Genomic DNA, 24,894 nt, shown 5'->3' with positions numbered 1-24,894 from the left:
CAGTTGCCTTGGGTTGAGTATGCCCACAATACTCTCCCTACATCTGCCACTGGGATGTCTCCCTTCCAGTGCCTGTATGGCTACCAACCTCACTTGTTTCCTTCTCAGGAGAAGGATCTCTCAGTGCCCTCTGTTCAGGCCCACATTCGTCGTTGCCACCGGACCTGGCATCGGGCCAGAAAGGCCCTCCTTAGAGTTTCTGACCGGTATCAGCTCCAGGCGAATCGTCGCCGGATTCCCGCTCCCACCTATACCATCGGAGATAGGGTCTGGTTGGCCACACGGGATCTTCCTCTACGGACTGAGTCTAGGAAGCTGTCACCGAAGTTCATTGGTCCGTTTGTGGTGGAGAAGGTGATCAATCCTGTTGCAGTTCGACTCAAGTTACCGAGAACGCTCAGAGTCCATCCCACCTTTCATGTCTCCTGCCTCAAGCCTGTTCTCCTCAGTCCTCTGTTGCCCCCTCCGCCTCCTCCTCCTCCCCCTTGGATGATCGGAGGTGGTCCTGCCTACACGGTGCGACGCATTATGGATTCCAGACGGCGGGGCCGGGGTTTCCAGTATCTCGTGGACTGGGAGGGGTATGGTCCTGAAGAGAGGAGTTGGATTCCTAGGCGACAGATCCTTGATGCTGACCTCCTTCGTGACTTCTACCGCCTCCATCCTGGCGCTCCGGGTAGTCCGCCCGGTGGCGTTCGTCGGAGGGGGGGTACTGTCACGAACCCTGCATCCTGAGTCGGTTCCTGCCTGTGTTGTCATTTTTCTGCTCGGGATCTCCAGTTTCCCGAGGGTTCTGGAACGCTCCCTGCCTGGTTGCCGGGCGACGTTGCTAGGCGGGAGCTCTCCTGATTTACCGCACCTGCATCCCATCAGCGATCTGCACACCTGGTCCTGATCATCACCCTTTTTAGGCTCTGACCTGACATCCATTCCCTGCCGGATCATTAGCCATGAACAGTATGTGTATCAGTGTATCAGCCTTAGAGCTTCTAGCGTTAGTTTTGTTGTTTTGCACCTTGTTGGCTTGCTGTGTACTTACCTCCGTTTTGTTCTATCTGCAGTCACTCACCCGGAACCTTCACCCAACCCCTGCCTGGTGGTCGGCGGCTGCCGAGCCATTATTGGACCTGCCACTGCACCCCCACCAACTCATCTCCGCCGCCCGCTCTGTTCCCTGGATTATTCAGCATCACTGTTGAACCTGTTAAATAAACACTCACCTTCGTTTCAACTCACCTTGTCCTGGTCTGCTTCTGGGTTCTGGCTTTGTAACCCGTGACACTCAAATATAACATATATTTTAATTTGTTTAACACTTTTTTGGTTACTACATGATTCCATATGTGTTATATCATAGTTTTGATGTCTTCACTATTATTCTACAATGTAAATTTTTTTTTAAATAATGAAAAACCCTTGAATGAGTAGGTGTTCTAAAACTTTTGACTGGTACTGTATATGCAGCCCATTCATTTCGCATTGGCGCTGATTCAACAGCTTCTCTATCTGTCCCTGCATCCACACTGTAGATCATGAGGCATTGGTCCTCTGCTTCCTACAAACTCTATATAAGATTAAATGCCAAGGAGATTTTGGATGCTAAAAGTGATGAGTTCCATGCCATATATAGTTTGCTATGTCGGCATTCAGCCCACAGTAAATAGCATTGCTTTGGTGGTTATAGTAATAAGGTTCAGTGCATTTTAGCACATGTGGTTGGCAGTGTGTATATTGCTTGTTAGATGGTAGATATTTAATGTAGGCCCACCGATGATCAGACTACTCGTATAGTTCAGTGAGAGCACCCGGCGGTGCATATCTGGGGCTGCTGGGTTCACACTGCTACGTTGGCAAGATGGGCAGATGAAGCTCATCTTGCCTCAAGCGAGGGTACCCAGCGGTACGTCACGAGGGATAAGAGTCATACGTCGCAGTTAATGCCACACATGGTTAACATTCCCACATAGTATTCATTCTTGCAATGGTAGGTTTACTTTAGCTGGTCTATTGATTATATGTAAACGGCGCTCTGGCATAGCTACACATAGTCGGCTGGCGTAGGGTTCTGCTGTTTTAGAGGATTGGTATAGCTTGACGCACTCACTGCCAGTAGGCTATTTTATATTGATGCTTTGCTTGGGCAGTGAGCTACACTGAAGGAGCAGAGCCTATACACCAAGACTTGGATTATTAATCTCTTAATAAATGGTTAAACATATTTCTACATGGCATTTCCTTTCTGAAATTAAGCGGAGCCAGTTCAGAAGGGAAACCCGAGTGCCCCACCTCAGGCTAACACATCAGTTGAGATGACACCAATTAGAGGCTTGTGACAATCATGCCCACCTTACTGGCGGTCTATTTAAGATAACAAGGTGTGCTCACTCATCCTGCTGCTGCTTGCTGCTACTGCTACTATGCACTGGCTTCTTGCTCCCATCACCACCCCGGCAGGAATACAGAACCTGTTAGGTTCTTTCCTGTTAGGTTCTATCCTGTTAGGTTCTGTGTTCCGGCCGGGGGGATTGATATAGCTTACCGCACTCACTGCCTGTAGGCTATTTTATATTTATGCTTTGCTTGGGCGAATAGCTACCCTGAAGGAGCAGAGCTTATACTTTCAAACTGACCCTAACACAGTCTTGTGGCATTCAGAAGCCTCTTCAAACCCAGCCTGTTCAAGCCCAACGTATGCATCCACAAAACAGGCTGTAGACTGAACAGAAATATAAACGCAACATACAACAATTTCAACGATTTTACTGAGTAAGGAAATCAGTCAATTGAAATTAATTCATTGGGCCCTAATCTATGGATTTCACATGACTAGGAATACAGATACCTTAATAAAAAGGTAGGGGCGTGGATCAGAAAACCAGTCAGAATCTGGTGTGATCACCATTTGCCTCATGCAGCACAACACATCTCCTTCGCATAGAGTTGATCAGGCTGTAGATTGTGGCCTGTGGAATGGTGTCCCACTCCTCTTCAATGGCTGTGCAAAGTTTCTGGATATTGGCGGGAACTGGAACACGTTGTCGTACACGTCCATCCAGAGCATCCCAAACATGCTCAATGGGTGACATGTCTGGTGAGTATGCAGGCCATGGAAGAACTGGGAAATGTTCAGCTTCCAGGAATTGTGTACAGATCCTTGCAACATGGGGCGGTGCATTATCATGCTGAAACATGAGGCGATGGGCGGGGATGAATGGCACGACAATGGGCCTCAGGATCCCATCATGGTATCTCTGTGCTCGTTGTTCGTAGCTTATGCCTGCTCATACCATAAACGCACCGCCACCATGGGGCACTATGTTCACAACGTTGACATCAGCAAACCGCTCGCCCACACGATGCCATCCCTGAGACGGTTTCTGACAGTGTGCCATCTGCCCGGTACAGTTGAAACCGGGATTCATCCAGCGAAGGTGAGCATTTACCCATTGAAGTCGGTTACGGTGCCAACCTGCAGTCAGGTCAAGACCCTGGTGAGGCCGATGAGCATGCAGATGAGCTTCCCTGAGATGGTTTCTGACAGTTTGTGCAGGAACCAACAGTTTTATCAGCTCTCCGGGTGGCTGGTCTCAGACGATCCCGCATGTGAAGAAGCCTGGGCTGGCGTGGTTACACGTGGTCTGCGGTTGGACGTACTGCCAAATTCTCTAAAATGACATTGGAGGCGGTTTATGGTAGAGAAATTAACATTCACTTCTCTGGCAACAGCTCTGGTGGACAGTCCTGCAGTCAGCATGCCAATTGCACTCCCCCCACAAAACTTGAGACATCTGTGACATTGTGTTGTTTGACACAACTGCACATTTTAGGGTGGCCTTTTCTTGGCCCCAGCACAAGGTGCACCTGTGTAATGATCATGCTGTTTAATCAGCTTCATGATATGCCACACCTGTCAGGTGGATGGATTATCTTGGCAAAGGAGAAATGCTCACTAACAGGGATGCAAACAAATTTGTGCACAAGATTTTAGAGAAATAAGCTTTCTGTGCATATGGAAAATGTTGTGGGATCTTTTATTTCAGCTCATGAAACATGGGACCAACACTTTACATGTTGCGTTTATATTTGTGTTCAGTGTAGATGACAGACTATTGACTGTCCACATCCAGACATGTAATCGTCAGTCTTCATTCTTCAATCCTCTTCAATCAGTCCAGTCGACAATCACCAGGTGAACTAGCGGTAATTGATGTACCTGTATACCTGCACCAAGCACAACAATGGCCACTGATGAGGTCACTCTTCTCCTCTAATGTGGCTTCCTGCCTTTGGCCTTAGCAACAGGGAATGCGAGTGGAGACTTGAACAATAACACATTTTCAAAAGGTTCTAAGATAATAAAAGACACTCCCCACCCCCTATCCTCCTCTAAAAGTAGTGTGGTGCATACTTAGCCAGCTTAACTTAGCTCGTTGAGATCTTTAGAAGCCTGCATAATTGCATGCTGCTTTTGTTGCATAAGGGGAAAAGACATGCAGGGTTTAATTATGAGCAGAGAACAAAGGAAACATTGAGGGATTTTCTTGTTTCACAGTACACAGTCGGTAATTCGTAGAATTTCAGCAACTATGTCTTTGTAAGGAAGCCCAGTTTCCAGGAGAAGCAGTTAATACCCAATGTGCACAGATCTTTATGGTGATTGGTGTCTAGTTGGTTGCTGGAGCAAAAACATCCAGATGTCCCCCTGGTGTAATGTATAGCTCATTACACTGGTCATACATGCCTCTATGGGTCTCACCTCAAATGACCTCCATTCATTCTGTTTGTATATTCCTCCATTATCCCTCCATCCATCTTTTTTTCATATTACTGACAGTTCAGGACAGGATAGAAGGGTCCCACGCCTTGACTGTAAATGTAAATGTTGACCTTAAGTAATTATGTAATTCCTATCATTTCAGCAACTATGTCTTTGTAAGAAAGCTCAGATTCCAGGAGAAGCCTTTATACCCCAATGTGTGCACAATATCTTTATGGCAATTGGCGTCTAGTTGGTTGTTGGAACTCAGGACAGGATAGAGGGGATTCATGCTTTTACCTGAAGTAATGATGTAGGCCACATTGCTTAGATTATTCTATGACTGTCCTTCAAATTCAAAGCGCTCATTGATGTGTGAGTTGTGTGTGTGTCTGTGTACATGTTATTGTGTGCGCATGTGCATGCAAGCCTGTGTGTCTGTGTGTGATCACACTCATCTTTATTCAGCATGTTTGTGGGATTCAAACAAGCTGAGAACCTTGATTCGGAGGGTTATCCCTCTTCACATCAGTTGTGGATAAACTAAACAATAGATCTATCATCTCCCAGAAATCTGTTAGGCTGATAGCAGTGAGGATATGAGAGAGAGTTGGCTGTAGGCTGCAGGATTTGAGGCATTGTGTGTGAATATTGAGCAACATTGAGGTGGGTTGGTGTATGGCTCAGTTTCATATGTGGCCGGTAGAGAGAGGCAGTGCACCATCTGCAGCAGAACAGCAGGGTCTTATTCATAAATGCAATTTGTAGCAAAACGTTTTGCAACAGCAAACGAAAACAAGCATTTCTTATTGGACAACTATAGGTAGTTCCCTCCCTGTTTGTCTGTTTTCTTCCTTTCGGCACCTAGTGAATAAGACCCAGGAATCTGTGGTAATTAGTGGCAATCAACCACCTGAGACTGTCCTACTAGAATTATGATGTTAGCCAACCTAAATATCAGCCTCATGCAGCAAGCTTCTACACTCTCCTATAGTCTTCAGACCAACATGTTCAACTCTGGTTCATCTTATGCCATGTGATTAAATGTCAAATGGCCCTTGGAAATACTTTTCTCACATCTGATTTGGGACTCATGGGAGGGTAGTGTGTGTGTGTGTGTTTGTGTGTGTGCATGTTTGTATGTGTTAGAGAGACTGAGGCATGTTTGTATGCCAGAGAGAGTGGCGTATGTGTGTGTGTGCTCTGCTAAATGTCCAGAGGACCAGATCAGTCAAATATAATGGGAAGATGTCTGTTCTGCATCACATCAGAAGTGTCCCAGTGGAGTGATGAACATGTTGATGCAGTGTCTCCTCTGTCTACTAGAGGTCTCTAGAGTTATATTCCAAAACAATGGCTCTGTTACACTTCTTGAAACCTTCAGGCTACAAAACTTTTATTATAAAATTGTCATAACAGATGTAATAAACAGTTATGACAACTGGTATCAGCTTATGACACTTGTATAGCCCCGTGTAGCTCAGTTGGTAGAGCATGGCGCTTGCAATGCCAGGGTTGTGGGTTTGATTCCCACGGGGGGCCAGTATGAAAGTGTATGCACTCACTAACTGTAAGTCGCTCTGGATAAGAGCGTCTGCTAAATGTAAATGTATGCTGTGTACACTGTTATATTCTGCCATTGATAGAGTGAGCACATCCACCAGTCCATTTATTTGGTATATTTCATACACATTTTGGCCATAATACATTTCCCAAAATGAAATGTACTAGACATTGGGTGGATTGTTTTAAGATGGTCATACCATGGATCTTTTGGCTATTTGATTTAGAATTTTAGGACCCCTTTAAGTATTATTATTATTATATATTTTTATTATTTGATAAAATATTGAATTTGGCCTTTACTACTATAGCCCATTGAAAATAGGAAATATACAGTGAGGGAAAAAAGTATTTGATCCCCTGCTGATTTTGTACGTTTGCCCACTGACAAAGACATGATCCGTCTCTAATTTTAATGGTAGGTTTATTTGAACAGTGAGAGACAGAATAACAATAACAAAATCCAGAAAAACGCATGTCAAAAATGTTATAAATTGAATTGCATTTTAATGAGGGAAATAAGTTGACCCCCTCTCAATCACAAAGATTTCTGGTTCCCAGGTGTCTTTTATACAGGTAACGAGCTGAGATTAGGAGCACACTCTTAAAGGGAGTGCTCCTAATCTCAACTTGTTACCTGTATAAAAGATACCTGTCCACAGAAGCAATCAATCAATCAGATTCCAAACTCTCCACCATGGCCAAGACCAAAGAGCTCTCCAAGGTAGATTGTAGACCTACACAAGGCTGGAATGGGCTACAAGACCATCGCCAAGCAGCTTGGTGAGAAGGTGACAACAGTTGGTATGATTATTCGCAAATGGAAGAAACAAAAAAACCTGCCAATCTCCCTCGGCCTGGGGCTCCATGCAAGATCTCACCTAGTGGAGTTGCAATGATCATGAGAACGGTGAGGAATCAGCCCAGAACTACACAGGAGGATCTTGTCAATGATCTCAAGGCAGCTCGGACCATAGTCACCAAGAAAACAATTGGTAACACACTACGCCGTGAAGAACTGAAATCCTGCAGCGCCCGCAAGGTCCCCCTGCTCAAGAAAGCACATATACAGGCCCATCTGAAGTTTGCCAATGAACATCTGAATGATTCAGAGGAGAACTGGGTGAAAGTGTTGTGGTCAGATGAGACCAAAATCGAGCTCTTTGGCATCAACTCAACTCGCCGTTTTCGGAGGAGGAGGAATGCTGCCTATGACCCCAAGAACACCATACCCACTGTCAAACATGGAGGTGGAAACATTATGCTTTGGGGTGTTTTTCTGCTAAGGGGACAGGACAACTTCACTGCATCAAAGGGACGATGGATGGGGCCATGTACCGTCAAATATTGGGTGAGAACCTCCTTCCCTCAGCTAGGGCATTGCAAATGGGTCGTGGATGGGTATTCCAGCATGACAATGACCCAAAACACATGGCCAAGGCAACAAAGGAGTGGCTCAAGAAGAAGCACATTAAGGTCCTTACCTTAATCTCATAGAAAATCTGTGGAGGGAGCTGAAGGTTCGAGTTGCCAAACGTCAGCCTCAAAACCTTAATGACTTGGAGAAGATCTGCAAAGAGGAGTGGAACAAAATCCCTCCTGTGTGCAAACCTGGTGGCCAACTACAAGAAACGTCTGACCTCTGTGATTGCCAACAAGGGTTTTGCCACCAAGTACTAAGTCATGTTTTGCAGAGGGGTCAAATACTTATTTCCCTCATTAAAATGCAAATCAATTTATAACATTTTTGACATGCGTTTTTCTGGATTTTGTTGTTGTTATTCTGTCTCTCACTGTTCAAATAAACCTACCATTAAAATTATAGACTGATCATGTCTTAGTCAGTGGGCAAACGTACAAAATCAGCAGGGGATCAAATATTTTTTTCCCTCACTGTACTTCCCCAGAGACAGATGAACTTCTGGCAGTGGAGGCTGCTGACGGGAGGACGGCTCATAATAATGTTTGGAAAGGAGCTAATGGAATGGCATCAAACACATGGAGCCCATGCATTTAAAGTATTTGATACCATTCAACTAATTCCGCTCCAGCCATTATCACGAGCCCGTCCTCCCCAATTAAGGTGCCACCAACCTCCTGTGACTTGTGGATACCATTTCTTATGTCTCTGCATGTGGTTTGAAGGAAGTTGCTGACGAGTGCTAGCGCAATTGCTAACTATCTGTCAAGGTGACGTGTATGCGGGAAACGAAGTCAAGCGCAGGACACTGAACTACTGGCAGAACGTACTTTACTCAACACAGTAAAGAAAGTACAAAACAAAACTCCAAACAGGGAGGAACAATAATCGCATACAACCAGCACTGCCGACCTAACGGAAAACAATCACACACAATAACCAATGAGAGACAGGGGGTTATAAAGGAAATACAATATAACATAATGGGAAACAGGTGAAAACAATCAGGACAAACTAGACAAACACCAAAACATAGATCGGTGGCAGCTAGTACTCCGGGGACGACGAACACCGAAGCCTGCCCGAGCAAGGAGGAGGGGCAGCCTCGGCTGATTCCGTGACACTAGCGTTAGCGCAATGACTGGAAGTCTGGGTACCTGCTAGCATGCTAGCAGATACCTATAGATTTCCATTAATTGTGCTAATGCTAGTTAGCATTGGCTCACGAAACTACCTCATACTGGACACAGAGACATAAAAATGGTGTCCACAATTTCATTGGACTCTGGGGAAGTAGATAAAGGGCCCCATCGCCTTGGAATGGATTCTACAAGTGTCTGGAACTCTATTGGAGGGATGCGACACCATTCTTCCACAAGAAATTGGTGGTGGAAACGCTGTCTCAGGCACAGCTACAGAATCTCCCATAAGTGTTCAATTGGGTTGAGATCTGGTGAAAGACGGCCATGGCTTGTGGTTTACATCATTTTCATGCTCATCAAACCATTCAGTGACCACTCGTGCCCTGTGGATTGGGTCATTGTCATCCTATGGGGGCATAGCCATGGTAGCCAAAATAATGGGCAACTGGACCTGCCCAGCATTTATATACATGACCCCAAGCATGGGATTGCTTAGGAATTGCTCAGGAACCACACCTTTGTGGAAGCACCTGATTTCAATATACTTTGTATCCCTCATTTACTCAAGTGTTTCCTTTATTTTGATAGATAGATAGATAGATAGATAGATAGATAGATAGATAGATAGATAGATAGATAGATAGATAGATAGATAGATAGATAGATAGATAGATAGATAGATAGATAGATAGATAGATAGATAGATAGATAGATAGATAGATAGATAGATAGATAGATAGATAGATAGATAGATAGATAGATAGATAGATAGAGTATCGATGGTTACAGCATTGTCCATGAACAGCAGTTATTTATTCATGATGATGTCATGAGTACCTGAGTAATACACAGAATACAACAGTCAAAATCAACACAGAGATGAGTCATACTGATACAACTATCATATTGCTCCTATGAAGTGGCATGTGTTCTTTGTTTATAACCTAATGTGTCTGGTATGTACAGTAGTATGTCATGTTTACTATCAGCATGCAAAGTAGCAACACAAAGGCCACAGAGGCCAAGCTTCTATGTTTTGCTTTGCACTCCTGTTTAAATGCTACCTGAATCCATCTGGTATGCTACTGTTAGGTAATGAGCTGTAAGTATTAAGAGCCTTAATGTTTATACGGGCACATAATACTGTATAACTGCCCGTACATTCTTGGTTTTCAAAAACAATTACCCCTCATGATGAGTTCCTATTTTTTGTGGCCCCCACCCCCATCAAAGTTGCCCTCCCTGGTCTAGTGCCTTACTTAAACTCCAGTGTGGGGGGTTCTATAACAACAGGTTGTGTTCTGAGGAAGACTACCAGGAGTTCGTAGATAGCGAACACCACCATGTTGACAGGGAAGGCACGTAGACAGTTGATTCCCAGGCTCCTGAAGAACACCCCCTCACCCCTTCAACCTGACCGTCTCTGTGATGTAGTGGACAAAGCCCTTGTATCTCTTGATATCCACATCTCTGTCCATCTGGAGATGAGCCTTTATCACATCCATGGGTGTACCTACTGTCCAGCCGGTCATACCAGCCACCTCACCCACCCACCAGCATCCCCCGTCCACTCTGGTAATCCAAAGACATAATGGTAAGGAGATAGGGTTACATGCTCTCTATAGACTACACAATAATAAATGTAGCATTTGTAGACTAGAAGCCAAAGGCTCATTCATAAGGGTCAACATTTAGACTGTTGCCGTTAATATGCAGTACTACAGAACACATTTATATCTTAACTTCCTGTAACGTTGCATCCTGTTGTGCACTGTAAGACCCACCTTTGGATCAATATAAAACAGTTTGAGGGTCAAAAGGTCAACTTTTGGCCTATAGAATCTCACCCACCTGGTCCCTTCTTCCCAGTCGAGGTGAACCACTCACAGAGCGTGCTGTAAGTCAGGAAGTAGGTGGCGTAGGACAGCCATCCCTCAGCATGAGAAGCAGAGCCCCCCCCCCCCCCCCCCCCCCGTAGAACCCCAGCACCCCCTCCTCTCTGACGATGTTCAGCAGACAGTGGACGGAGCTGCGGTACTTGGGTTTGGGCAGGTTGGCTCCTTTTCTGGCTCGCATGGACTCTGTCTGACACTTCAGCCTCACCTTCACTATGTCACCTGGTGCCATCACTGTCACCTAAGAGACCAGAATAAGGAAATGGGACTGTCAGTGAATTCACATACCGGTTGGCAGATAGTTACACAGTAATTACACAGTAACAGGACTTATATTTATTTTATTAACTTTTATTTAATCAGGGGAGCCCAATTGAGACCAGGGTCTCATTTTCAATGGTGCAGTGAGACCACAAAGCAAAAGATACAAAATACAATAAGAAATACACTACACCAGAACATCACCAACCTCACAGCCATCATAAACAAGTTCCTAGCTAAATCAATCAATCAAAACAATTGCACACCTCAGTGAACTCATCTATCATCAGGGTTTTTAAATGCCTTAGTGGCACCAGGGAATCCAAATGTAAGGAATTCTGTAAGTGATTCCAAAAATGTGGAGAGTGAAAACTAACAGCAGATTTACCTAATTCCGTGGAGACCCAAGGAATCTGAAGAGTTAACCAACCCTGTGAACGGGTTTGGTATCTCATTCTTTTATACGTTAGCAACGAAGTTCGATAAGTTGGTAGCTTGTGTAGTGGGGCTTTGTAAACAACAAGGGAGTAATGAATTGATCTACGGGACTTTAATGAGGACCAGCCAACCTTTTGATACAGGATGCAGTGGTATTAAAACTGTCACCAGTGATAAAACGAATGGTGCTATGGTAGATGGCATCCAAAAGTTTAAGATTAGTTGCTGCTGCAATTTGCTAAATGGTGTCACCATAATCTAGAACTGACAGAAAAGTCGACTACAATCTGCTTCCTGCTATTTAGGGAGAGGCAAGATCTATTTCTAAAAAAGAAGCCCACTTTAAATCTTAGCTTTTTAACTAGCTCATCCGTATGTTTTTTAAACATTAAGTCATGTGTTAAAGCCAAATCATGTAAATAGGGACCCAAGTTTGGATAATATGGCATTGTTCCTCCTTTAGAACGTAAATTAAATTGCCATGCAATCACACTGAGTGCATCCTGTGAAGGTTAAAAAAACACAACAAAATAATAACTATCCTCAGAAATAGAACTCCTCACTGTAGCCACACCCCCAGCCTGGCCGGAGAGGAAGATTTCTAGTTTGGTGTTTGGGGTTCCTGGTCCCCCCCTCAGCTGACTGAGACACTGGCAGCAGTTCCTGTACATCCCAAACATCACAGAGGAAGTAATGGAATCCATGGTAACAGGCTTCTTCCCTTGAAGAAGCCATGGACCTGGAGATACAGGAGAGAGGGGAGGGTGGGTCAGTGTGCTTCTCAATTTAGACTATAAGATAAGGTGACTGATGAACCGACTGAATAGGACTACTTTCTGCCGGAAAATATTTATACTCACCCCTTCTTTTGATAACGTTGTTTACGAAGCACTGCCATATCCCAGTGAACTGCTTCTGAGTTTGTATCCTCACCTGTCAATGTAAGGAAGAGTTCAGCCAAGCAGGAGTTGTCATCACCAGAATGATATTTTCCCAAAAAAGGCTCATAGCAGCATCTTTAGGTATGTATGTCTTCACTTCAATTAAATACATTATCAAAACGCTTACCTTTACTGTGTCAAGAGGATAGCCCACTGCACCACATGTCCGTTATGTTTAGGAAATTATAAAGACCACACACATCAGTGGCGGTCAGTGCCGTTTATGATGAGGTAGGACAATATTTTTTTTTCATGAGCATGATCCTTATTTCTATTACAGCATGTTGGATTACTGTCATTCATATTCCATTCACCCAGTTCATTGTTACATCGATAGGTTTAGTCTACTACATGATACTCGAATTTCCCCTATACCCATCATGAGGTTGCTGCAACCTAGCCTATGAATGAACGTTTACAACGTAGGTGCACACAGGTCATGAGAAATGTTTTAGATGATAGACAGTGACACATGGACAGACAGTGACACATTCAACACCGCCTTGCACACTCTTGCCTGCATCTATCTTCTTTATGGTGTAATCATTAGTCCAACAGTTGCAAACAAGAGTTTCTATTGGACAAAATCAGGTATTGTTATCCCCGTTTCGTTTGCCTCCGTTTAAGAAACGTTTTTCAAAAGAATCAGCAGAATGAATACACCCCTGATCATAGCAGCCACACTGTATTCATTCTAGCCTCTATGTACTCTCCTCCTCTCATCTTTTCCCTTCGTTTGTGGACCACTCTATCACTGTATATAAATACTACCTCTGCCATTTGTCTTTGTCGGTCATTGTAAATGTTACTTGTTTTCCTGAGAGGAATCTCTCCTACTATTTCCTGAGTACTTTTTATTTTGCACTTTAGGTTTGCCCTGTACCTTTTTGTTTATGAAGAAATATTTTGAGCACAACAGCATTTGGGTTTTGTCCCGCTTTGATCTATGGTGCTTAAATAAATTCAGTAGTTCTAAAACTATGACTGCCTCCTGCCTACTCCTCTCTACACCAGTGAAAGCTGCCTTGTAGGCTGTTTCATGAGAAAAGCTCCTTGCAGGCATATTAGCAGTCAAAGTGCCTTATAGGCTGATGCATATGATCCAGTGGGTGAGCTCTATTCCTGCCAGGCTGATCAGATTCAATAGCAGCCTCAGAGGCTCATAAGTCAGGATGCTGCTTTATAAGCTGTTTCATTAGCAAATATTTGGTCTATCAATATGAATGGGGTCAAGGCTGCTACTTGACCTTAATTGTAGTCATTCTTCAATTAGTGATTGGATGTACTACTTTATTTCACTAATGTTTTTGTCTTTGTCTTATAGATGTGTGATGGTTGACCATGACATTAAATAAATAAAAGACAATCAAATCAGTCTTCCTACAGTCTGCACTATTACTTTGCTGGTTCCATGTACTACAAGTAAATATCATGAAACTATTTGACAGCCTCCTTTCAAAATTCAGTGTCACAATGATTAATCGAAATATTTACATGAACATGCTTGTCAGGCTAATTGGTTTACACAGGACTACAGTGATTGCAATTTGGAACCAATTTAAAATATAATTTAGTACAAAAAAAGGTAGACATAACAAGAAATAGAAAGAAGGGTCTAAAATCCTAACTGAAATTTCATTTTCACTCTCAGGCTATACACCGACGGGGGAAATCTTAGGTATCCATTAGCAAGGAATGCTGTGATAAGAGGAAAGGCGTCTCTGAAGCATTGCTGTACAGGAAGTTACGCATCTAATATTGTGTAACATAATAATGTTTTAACGTAATGGTGCTCTCCTTAGTCTTAATGTAAACATAATGGTAGCCCTGACACATAATGCTAAAGAATGAGGTTAGAGAAATGTTTTACCTCTCAAATTCATAGTAGTCTTGCACGATCATCCTGAACTCGCGAGTTTCCACTCTTGTCTCACTCGCAATTTCAAATTGTGAGCAAATTTAGTGTGAATTGTCTGACTACTTATCACCCTCACAGCAGTCAAGCAATACATTCCTAAAGAGTCGTTCGCAATCTAGTCCGGTTCCGGCCACAACTAGACCTCGTTTCAAATGTATCAATAAGTAATCTTATTTGTATGCCAAGCAATCAACAAATGTACATTGTTTACAAGTCCCAGTCACAAATGACAGCTCCAAAAATCCTCCTATGGTGAACGAAAGGCTCGAAGAATCATGACTCTCGAGTTTTCAGTTCATCGTTCGCGGGTAGGGCGTCCTGCGTGCTCTGGGCATAACTGACTCAAGTGAACGAAATTAGTCGAAATATTCGTTATTTTTACTGAATGAGTCGAAAAGCTCAGAGTCAGTAAAAAGAGCCGAACTTCCCATTACTAGTATTTTCGTGCACAACCAATACGCTTTTGGGGTAAAATCGAAAAGGGGGATTGCGGCTTAGGCACTGTAATGTGAGTGGATACGATGTTTACACGAAGTAGGGATGTATTCATTACGGAAACCGTTTACCTTTTAAGAACCAAACGGAAGCAAACAGAGAAAATCGTGAATTTCTATTGGACAAATGCAGGTATGTCCCGCCCCGTTTTGTTCCGCTTGCTTCTGTTAAAGAAACGTTTTGTAACAGAATCGGTGTATTGAATATGCCCCAGGTGGTACACACCTTCAATGTCATCTGTCAAAACGTTGGTCAGACAGACCGAGTGTATGGCAGAGAGGAGTGTAAAGTCATTTAGCTAGGACAGCTCATGGAGGTCGTGTAGCTAGCTAACTCTAACGGCCGCAGATATATCAACAAATATATATTATCTAGCAAGTTTATAGCACATTTGCCTTGCTAGGACTAAACAAAAACTTTAGCCAGCTATAGTAGCTAGCTAAGTGGCAAGCGACGTAGCTAGCTTACTAGCTACAGTAGTTAGCTGGCTTCCCGCGCTAGCTGTGTAACTTACGACGTGTTGCATCAAGTTGTGTCGGTGTCAAACGAATCTGTTTCAAAAAGTATCTAATAATAGTTAATTGACATATCACTGCCTCCTGAATCGCAAACTTGTGCTGAAGACTGGTTATGGACTTTCTTGCTGGCTGCATTGGAGGTAAGTCTGATTTGAAACACGCATCGCTTTCCAGCTAGCTACTACTGCAGCCAATGTTGGAAGGCTAGCTACTACTGTAGCACATCCCGTGTCTGACTGGTTGGTGCGGGTAGCTAGCCGATTAAACTCAACTCCACGATTTTCACTCAACACCACGATCGTAAATCGTGGAGTTGAGTTTAGTCGGCTAGTGATGTCTATAGCTACTGTAGCCATACCCACACACGCTAGGCACTACACAAGCTGTCCCTGTAGCTATGTCATCCATCCATCATCACACCTAACGTTACCACTCACACACATATACTTGGCCTAAAACCAAACGTGCTATTTGAGAAATGAATTCTTACATACTGTAGTTTACACAATGTTGACATTGTGAAGCTCTCGATTTATTCCCATCAAGCGGTTAACTACCCGGCGTACTAGCATCGTGTGATACGTGATATCAACCACACTTTTGTTCTTGGCGCAAGTCAGCACACAAGGAGCATTCTCCAAATTCTATCTAGCGATGGAAAACACTTAACATCATATAGCTGTCTGGAACTATTCAGAGACAATGCATGAAAACAATCACTCCTTGTCTTATTGTAACATCATCAGTGCGTGACTTGCACTGAAATAGGTGCCAGTACTCATTTTGGGTGTTAATATTAATATTTAGGTGCAGGAGCTCCACAATACTTTTGAGCGAATACTATTCTATAAGAGGAAGGCGCTCAAGCAGTGTAACATTTTAGGTGCCCAGCTCCAGTGAGCTCCTGCCCAAGTCAAGCACTGAACAGCATAACTGAAATAGCAAACAATATACATTTGACACCTAAAAGTACTGTAGCCTAGCCTGGTTGCCATCTCTGTTCAGCTATTACATTCCACTCCTTGCCACTCCGGTCATTTGAATGGCAGGAGTGGCAAGGAGTGGAATGTTAGCTAAAAAGACTGGTACACAGACTAACTGTAGCCTACAGTCTGAATAATCGGTAGGCATGACAATTGTTGTAATGTAGATATATTTGGAAAGTCAGGTTGGTGCAAGTCATGTTGAGTCTGCTATCTGGTGTCAGAAAAAAAGTAGCTCCTATGCTATGTCAGAAAAGCTGGAAATCTGGGGTTATGGGTATTTCAGAGTTAGACCTTATTTGGGTATCTGATTCCAGTGGTCTTCAATGTAACCTTGGTACTATTGTTCTAAGTTAGATTCGTTTATAGGTGGTCAGGTCTAAGTGGGTGGCCTTGCTCTCCAGGAAGAACACGTTTATGTTGTTGAAAGCAAAAAGTATATTTCTTCCCTGGTGAAAGGATTTATGATAAATAATACATCTGTGGTTTCAGCTACTGCTCCATCAATCAATGATTTATGCACCAATTAACAATCATAAAAGGTTACTTATCAATATTCAAGATAAGATTGCTTCCTTTCTTCCTTCTCACTAGGACATAGCCTAGAAATCCTACCGCAGGTGTTTTCCAGCCGCCCACAAGCTTCATTGGTGTCCTCTGTACACCCTGTGAAGAATGGAAAGCATGTAGGACTATGTTCCTATAGCATAGCAGACTGGAACAGACAACCTAAGATAGCTCTACTGTAAAAAGGAGAGGCATCCATCCACACACACCCCTTCACAGACCAATTACGCTCTCCCTCCCCCCTGTCACTAATCTGCTGTGGAGTGGCTTGGTGTACATGTAAACCCATAGGGGAGGGACCCATATGCTCAACGCGAGTGGAATGGCAGGGAAAAGCTCTGACTCGACTCAGAGGGCAACTTTGGTATTATATGGAAGTGTAGGCCTACTAGGCCCACTATTTGGAGCTGAGCCATAACCATACATGGGTGTAAACTAACCTCCATGTTGGCACCAAATGTTCCGTAACATTCTAATTGGAATTCTGACTAGAACTGTTGGTGGCAACATGGCACCCTCCAAAAATGATGACAAGCCCCTGAGCATTTGTAAATCAGTTCCACTGATATCTCCCGCCGTTTTCAGGAAACTCTTTGCATTAGTCCTTCAAAGCAATCATTCCAAGGTGACTAGGCAGGGCTCTACAGTGTGACCATTTTACTCGCATATGCGCCTAAATATTTCGCTGTGCGACCTGGATTTTTTTATTTAATAGCACCAGCACACCTAGACAAATGAAGGATTCTAGCTTTAATACCTCACATTTTTTAAATTGTGCTCCTAAATATCTGTGTGCACCTGCATTTTTCAACATAGGCGTGCGCGTGCTCCTTGTAAAAAAGGTCAGCGTAGAGCCCTGATAGGGAAATTAATAACTTACGTAGTTCCCTTGTACCAGGCAGACACAGACCTTTGCATAATACTGTACCACTGCAAATTTTAAGTAGATACAAAAAGTGAAGGAAAATAAAGAAACAGCTCAACTTTGCAAATTGCCCAGGTACTGGTAGTTTGTTCCACTGTAGCTACTGTGGTATTAATACCTAAGGTATATTATACCTAAGGTACAAATATTACCATAATTGCCGCTTGCCTGCCTGTTCACAAAGACACAAATAATGGTGGTAGTTTCTCTGAGGTCACTGTGTTGACTTGTGATCCCCTTGCAACTAACATATGCCTACTGCTGTTCTTTGACTGGTTTATATAAGTGGCCTGGCTCTTATTGGCTGGCTGGGGCCTGTCCTCCCACTGTGACACAGCAGGTGCTGCTTAGTTAGGATTAGCCTAGCTGTTCTAGCCAGTCCAGAAAGGCACAGACAGACCATAGCTGGAGAGATGGCCAGTAACCAGAGCTCTGCAAACTCTGTTTGGGTTGTGGCTTTCTCATGGGCGCCATGCTGGTGCACAATACATTTCATTTCAGAATGTTGTTATGGAACGTTTGGTGCCAATATGGAGGATAGTTCTGTAGGCCTATATCAAGGCCTATAGCAGGACAGTTGCTGTCAGGGCCCAGGGCTGAGGTTTCACTCCAGTCAGAACCAAGGGGAGGGGAGGAGAGGGCTTGTATTAGGTAAGGTTACACCAAAATACCAGCGTCAGTAGTGAGATGTCTCAAAATGGCATCGGAACAAGGTAGGGTTGGGTACCCCTGAACACGTTATGTAGGCTAACTTGTAGAGCAGTCATCAGGACTAGTCCTGAAGAATCACGCTCTCTCCCCAGTGGCCTTGCCAGATATTTATCAGCACTTTCTAGATCCAGATAGCATCACTGTCTCAAACCTGGGTTCAAATATTATTTTATATAATTTCAAATACTTTACTGGTGCCTGATTTAGCCTGTCTGGCTTAATGGACCAATATAATCATCTCAACTGCAAATCCCACCCATCTGGCTCGCAAAGCAGGTTCGAGCAAACGCTCAAAGTATTTGAAAGATTTCAAATACTATTTGAACCCAGGGCTGCTATTTGTTTACAGTTGCAGGTTGTTGTTGGCTACAGGGTTTACATTTCCATCTCGGATGAATTGCAGCTTATATTTTTGGCAGTCTGATGTGATGTCCTCTATGTGAGGTGATAGCCAACATTAAAGGGGTATGTTTACAATCTCTGAAGTTGTGATCTGAAAAGCGGACACAGCTATTTATTTTGTTTACATCCACAATTGTGTTGCAATAAGGCATGTAAAAATCTGTAATTTAGATTTATTCCCCCTACCAGAATACAACTTCTCAAACTGTCTGAATAATCAGTGTAACACACAGTACAGTAGCCCAATGTTTACTTGAAACAATCTGCTCTCAGTTAAGTATAGCGTTGGCTATAGGCTATCCTGTCTATAATGGCTCTCTCATTATTCTCTTAAGGTGCTGCCGGAGTCTTAGTAGGACACCCGTTTGACACAGTTAAGGTAAGTTTAGTTTTTCTTGTTTCTTTCCTTGTATGCAAATAAAGCTTGCAGTCACTAAGTTCAATAGAGTTGCTGCTTGTCTCAGACCAACCATAAATGCTGCAATACAGTATGGTTTGGGTAAAGGGATGATCTCTACACTATAACAGATGCTATTTGTATGTATGGTGCTGATATTGTATACATCCTTAGCTTACATAGGCTTAATAATTGTGGGAGATTTTCTTGTTACCTGTAACAGGGACTTTCTTCGTTTCACAGAAAAGGTCTTACTGTGTTAGTAGATACTTCTTCACAACAGTACACTGTAGTAAGTACAGCAAAGGTCAATCCATCCACCTATCTCTGTCTCACTTGGACTGTCTTGGTTTTGTTGAACCACAACAAGAATAGGACCCTTCCCCATCCCCTATCAACAGAAAGCCCTAAGTAACTCTTTGATGTCTGACTTAATGTACATTCACCAAGTTGTGTCAGAAAAAACATGTTTGTACACTTCATGGCAGCACATATATTTGTGTGTAATGGCATCATACTCCATATTCCCTCCCTTTTGTTCCTATGTTGTGATAGTGTTGTCAGAAAGTGTTTGTTGGTTCAGGAGGGATGCTGATTGGCCGTCCAGGTTCTATTTGACCTTTGACCCTTGACCTGTGTTTGTATTGCAGGTGAGACTCCAGGTCCAGAATGTGGACAAGCCTCTTTACCGCGGGACCTACCACTGTTTCCAGTCCATCGTACGGCAGGAGTCGGTAAGTCCTACATACATCTTTATCATTTAGTGGAAACTGTCTCCAATTAAAATTTTAACAGGTGATTAGCCCATGTCAAGTTGTCATATTTGATATATTATAGCCCTATAGGCTACATTTTTGTTTGATGGCACTTTGGTCACTCTCCTATCAGCACAACCACATTGAGGTCTGCTCTGCTTGAGTTATTCACAGAGGTTATGGCTCATTGGGTCTCTTGGCCTGAAGCTGTTTTGGCATTTGTTGTGGTGCTATTAATGAGGTCAGTGTGTCCTGAGGGCTGATCCTGGAAACTGTCTGTGTCAGATGAACTCACCGGTCTTGTGACTGAGTGGGATGCCATTGCTATGGGCCAGCTGAAATACTCACAGGGGTGGGATAGGAGAGGCACTGGTAAATAGGGTAATTGGGGAATTTTGGTTTGTTTTCTCTTATAGATGGCTTATAACAGGGTTTTAACAACAACAACAAAAACGTTTTTTTAGGGGTAGGTCAGCTTTAATATTGCAGATAGATTGTGGTTTCTATAAATATAATTGTCTGCATCAGTTCCAATCCCCCATATATATATGTTTTATTTATACATGGATTCTACGACATGCAAATTTGATTTAGAATTATGTGGCTCCCTTTTCATGCTACACAAGAGTCCATAGCCTTGAATACAGTCTCTTTCTAATATCCACCCTTCTATTTTTCTCTCTCTCTACCTGCCCCATCTCTCCCTCCTTCACCCTCCATCTCCCCTTCCCTCCCGTTTCCCCCTCCCTACCCAGATGTTTGGGCTGTACAAAGGCATCGGCTCCCCCATGATGGGCTTAACCTTCATCAATGCCATAGTGTTTGGAGTGCATGGCAACACCATGCGTTACCTGGGCCATGACACCCCAATGAACCAGTTCCTGGCTGGGGCAGCAGCCGGGGCCATACAGTGTGTCATCTGCTGTCCCATGGAGCTGGCCAAGACACGCATGCAGATGCAAGGTAGGTATTACCAAAATAATGGGCTTTTACATGGAGAGAATTGTAGTTGTCTCCACTCTTTTTCTAACTGCTTAAAGGTCCAATGCAGCTGTTTTGATCTCAATATCAAATCATTTATGGGTAATGAAAGTACCTTACTGTGATTGTTTTAAATTTAAATGGTCAAAAATAAAAAATGTCACAGTATTATTCCAACCTCATAGTGTGGAAATATATATTAAATACATGAATATCACGTTTTTGATATCAATATGAGTGAGGTACAGTGCATTCGCAAAGTATTCAGACCCCTTGACTTTTCCACATTTTGTTGTGTTACAGCCCTATTCTAAAATTGATTAAATTGTCCCCCCACCCCTCATCAATCTACACACAATACCCCATAATGACAAAGCAAAAACAGGTTTTTAGAAAATTATGCAAATTTCTATTTTTAAAAAAAGAAAGAAAAAAATAATATTACATTTACATAAATATTCAGACCCTTTACTCAGTACTTTGTTGAAGCACCTTTGGCAGCGATTACAGTCTCGAGTCTTCTTTGACGCTACAAGCTTGGCACACCTGTATTTGGGCAATTTCTCCCATTCTTCTCTGCAGATCCTCTCAAGCTCTGTCAGGTTGGATGGGGAGCGTCGCTGCACAGCTATTTTCAGGTCTCTCCAGAGATGTTCAAGTCTGAGCTCTGGCTGGGCCACTCTAGGACATTCAGACTTGTCCCGAAGCCACTCCTGCCTTGTCTTGGCTGAGTGTTTAGGGTCGTTGTCCTGTTGGAAGGTGTATGTTCGGCCCAGTCTGAGGTCCTGAGCGCATTGGAGCAGGTTTTTCATCAAGGATCTCTCTGTACTTTGCTCCGTTAATCTTTCCTTTGATCCTGACTAGTCTCCCAGTCCCTGCTGCTGAAAAAACATCCCCACAGCATGATGCTGCCACCACCATGCTTCACCGTAGGGATGGTACAGGTTTCCTCCAGACGTGACGCTTGGCATTCAGGCCAAAGAGTTCAATCTTGTTTCTCGTGGTCTGAGAGTCTTTAGGTGCCTTTTGGCAAACTCCAAGAGGCTGTCGTGCCTTTTACTGAGGAGTGGCTTCTGTCTGGCCACTCTAGAACAAAGTCCTGATTGGTGGAGTGAAGCAGAAATTCTTGTCCTTCTGGAAGTTTCTCCCATCTCCACAGAGGAACTCTGCAGCTCTGTCAGAGTGACAATCAGGTTCTTGGTCACCTCCCTGACCAAGACCCTTCTCCTCCGATTGCTCAGTTTGGCCGGATGGCCAGTTCTAGGAAGAGTCTTGGTGGTTCCAAACTTCTTCCATTTAAGAATAATGGAGGCCACTGTGTTCTTGGGGACCTTCTGTGTCTCTACACAATCCTGTCTCGGAGCTCTATGGACAATTCCTTCGACCTCATGGCTTGGTTTTTGCTCTGACATACACTGTCAACTGTGGGACCTTATATAGACAGGTGTATGTTTTTCCAAATCATGTCCAATCAATTGAATTTACCACAGGTGGACTCCAATCAAGATGTAGAAACATCTCAAGGATGATCAATGGAAACAGGATGCACCTGAGCTCAATTTCAAGTCTCGTAGCAAAGGGTCTGAATACTTATGTAAATAATGTATTTCTGTTTTTTTTTTCCTTCTATAAACCTGTTTTCATTTTGTCATTACAGGGTATTGTGTGTAGATTGATGAGGCAAAAAATGAATTTAATAAATTTTATAATAAGGCTGTAACTTAACAAAATGTGGAAAAAGTCATGGGGCCTGAATACTTTCCGAAGGCACTGTATGTTGTAAAAAAAAATGAATATATATGTTGTTATTGCAAACATGCAGCACTGCCTTAGGAGTGTGCCATATCATGATTTGATGAGGGATTTGTTACTGTAATATAACAAAAACGGTTGCCAACACTTGCAAGAATACTTTTCTAGGCAAAAGTGTTCCATGTTTCATTCATACACATTAGTTGGTTTCTGCAACATCTGGTGGTGGAGCAACCTAGCTAACTAGCCAAGCCAGCTAACTAGCCAAGCCAGCTAACTAGCCAACCTAGCTAATTAGCCAACAAATCAAACAATTTGTGGATCACACACTGCCCTTCAAGCTAGCCACTTAGCTACCTCTGTAGCAAATAACATTTTAGATTATCTGAGCTAGCTAGCATAATGTACTCTGCTCTGCCCCTGCACTGCTAGGAAAGCGTGTGTACCATAGCATTTGAGTTCAAAGGGTTCACCAATGGCAATAACTTTAATAAAAAGTTGACAACCTTTCCATATTGGTGCCCATCACTAGTATTTATAATTATACTGTGTTACTAAGGCACTGGGGAGAAGAAGTCCAAGAGGAAGCTGTACAAGAACTCCCTGGACTGCCTGGCCAGTATCTACAAGCGGGAGGGGCTGCTGGGGGTGAACCGCGGCATGGTCACCACGCTGATCCGAGAGACCCCCTGCTTTGGAGTCTACTTCCTGACCTATGACTTTCTGACCCGCTCCATTGGCTGCGAGCCCGGCGAACCTTACATGATCCCCAAGCTGCTATTTGCCGGCGGGATGTCCGGGGTCACCTGCTGGCTGTCCACCTATCCTGTGGACGTGATTAAGTCCCGCCTCCAGGCGGACGGGATGGGCGGAGTCTACCAGTACAGCAGCATCGCTGACTGCGTGCGGCAGAGTGTGAGAAGGGAGGGGCTCAGAGTGTTCACGCGAGGTCTCACCTCCACCCTGCTCAGGGCGTTTCCCGTCAACGCTGTCACCTTCGCCACAGTCACTCTGGTGCTGATGTACGCACGGGGGGTGGAGGAGGGGCCCAAGGACTGTGAACCGGCGTCCCCCGGCACAGCTCACCACACACAGCTACAGCAGCAGGCCCAAGCCTCCAGCCTGTGACCTGAGTCTGGAGGTGTTACTCCCACCTGAGCTGCTCTACTGTGGGGTGGGGGAGGGAGGGAAACCCATAGGGGCCCAATGCCCTTTGAATCTCTGAGTATGGAAACACATAGACTCCTGATTCAGCTATTTGTATATCTATAGATATGCTGTGTCGCCACTTGACTTGTAAATATAATTTACTTATAATTTACTTGAAGCACTGATAATGTTGGAAGATGAGATAAAGAAAAAAAAACAAAATGGTTATGGTTAGGTCGCTGGTACTAACTGGTACGACCACAAGTCTACGAACTAGGACTGTAATCAAATCAAATGTTATTTGTCACATGCTTCGTAGACAACAGGTTTAGACTAACAGTGAAATGCTTACTTACGGGTCCTTTTCCAACAATGCAGAGTTAAAGATAAGATATATTTTTTAAATATAGAATAGAAATAGTGACATGGGGAATAAATACACAGTGAATAACAAATAAAAATAAAGAGTTAAAATAACATGGCTGTATACAGGGAGCCCCAGTACTGAGTCGATGTGCAGGGGTACGAGGTAATTGAGGTAGCTATGTACTGTACATATAGGTAGGGGTAAAGTGACTAGGCAACAGGATAGATAATACACATTAGCAGCAGCGTGTGTATTTTTAGTTAGGAAACTAACAAAAAATTATCCAACTGGGTATATTTTGTTGGTTCCGACAAGGTCAAATGCTATTTCTAGGCTGTTTAGGGTTAAGAATTAGTGTTAGGGTTAGAATTAGGTTTAGGAGCTAGGGTTAGTTTTAGGGTTAGGATTAAGGTTAGGTTTTCAGGTTAGGGTATGGGTTAGGTTTAGGGTTAGGGAGAATAGGATTTTGAATGGGACTGAATTGTGTGTCCCCACAAGGTTAGTTGTACAACACTGTGTGTGTGTGGCGCCCCCGTATTGAGGGTCAGCGTGGCGGAT

At 43.5% G+C, this 24,894-nt stretch overlaps 1 protein-coding gene and 1 pseudogene across 3 annotated transcripts; one reads left to right on the top strand and one right to left on the bottom strand.

Moving 5' to 3' along the window:
* Positions 1-10,044: 10,044 nt before the first annotated feature.
* LOC311108408 (solute carrier family 25 member 47-A-like) lies at positions 10,045-12,579 on the bottom strand (annotated as a pseudogene). The gene is made up of 5 exons (XR_014615898.1): positions 12,544-12,579; positions 12,336-12,408; positions 12,039-12,214; positions 10,733-11,017; positions 10,045-10,453 (listed from the first exon to the last, which is right to left on the bottom strand). The product of XR_014615898.1 is annotated as a solute carrier family 25 member 47-A-like (transcript).
* A 2,504-nt stretch (positions 12,580-15,083) lies between these two features.
* Positions 15,084-24,415, top strand: LOC311108643 (mitochondrial basic amino acids transporter-like). 2 transcript variants are annotated; one of them, XM_084151332.1, is made up of 6 exons: positions 15,084-15,487; positions 19,271-19,314; positions 19,576-19,624; positions 19,983-20,066; positions 20,843-21,050; positions 23,380-24,173. In XM_084151332.1, exons 5-6 carry the CDS (start codon positions 20,843-20,845, stop codon positions 23,946-23,948), a joined length of 777 nt encoding a protein of 258 aa, XP_084007458.1. In that variant the 5' UTR covers positions 15,084-15,487; positions 19,271-19,314; positions 19,576-19,624; positions 19,983-20,066; the 3' UTR covers positions 23,949-24,173. The 2 variants fall into 2 exon arrangements, with proteins under 2 accessions (XP_084007458.1, XP_084007457.1); XM_084151331.1 differs by lacking the exon at positions 19,576-19,624 and having other exon boundaries at positions 23,380-24,415.
* Positions 24,416-24,894: the final 479 nt, after the last annotated feature.

The sequence above is a fragment of the Coregonus lavaretus genome, assembly GCF_964263955.1.
Source record: "Coregonus lavaretus genome assembly, chromosome: 33".
Taxonomy (NCBI): domain Eukaryota; kingdom Metazoa; phylum Chordata; class Actinopteri; order Salmoniformes; family Salmonidae; genus Coregonus; species Coregonus lavaretus.
The sequence above is the reverse complement of the archived record's forward strand: the minus strand, read 5'-3'. Positions and strand labels throughout refer to the sequence as shown.

Excerpts from the sequence above, each read along its gene's own strand:
- LOC311108643 (XM_084151331.1), top strand. The coding sequence starts at position 15,460 with ATGGACTTTCTTGCTGGCTGCATTGGAG. Across the intron at positions 15,488-19,270 it reads TCTTGCTGGCTGCATTGGAG|GTGCTGCCGGAGTCTTAGTA; the intron begins GTAAGTCTGATT and ends TATTCTCTTAAG. Across the intron at positions 19,315-19,982 it reads ACCCGTTTGACACAGTTAAG|GTGAGACTCCAGGTCCAGAA; the intron begins GTAAGTTTAGTT and ends TTTGTATTGCAG.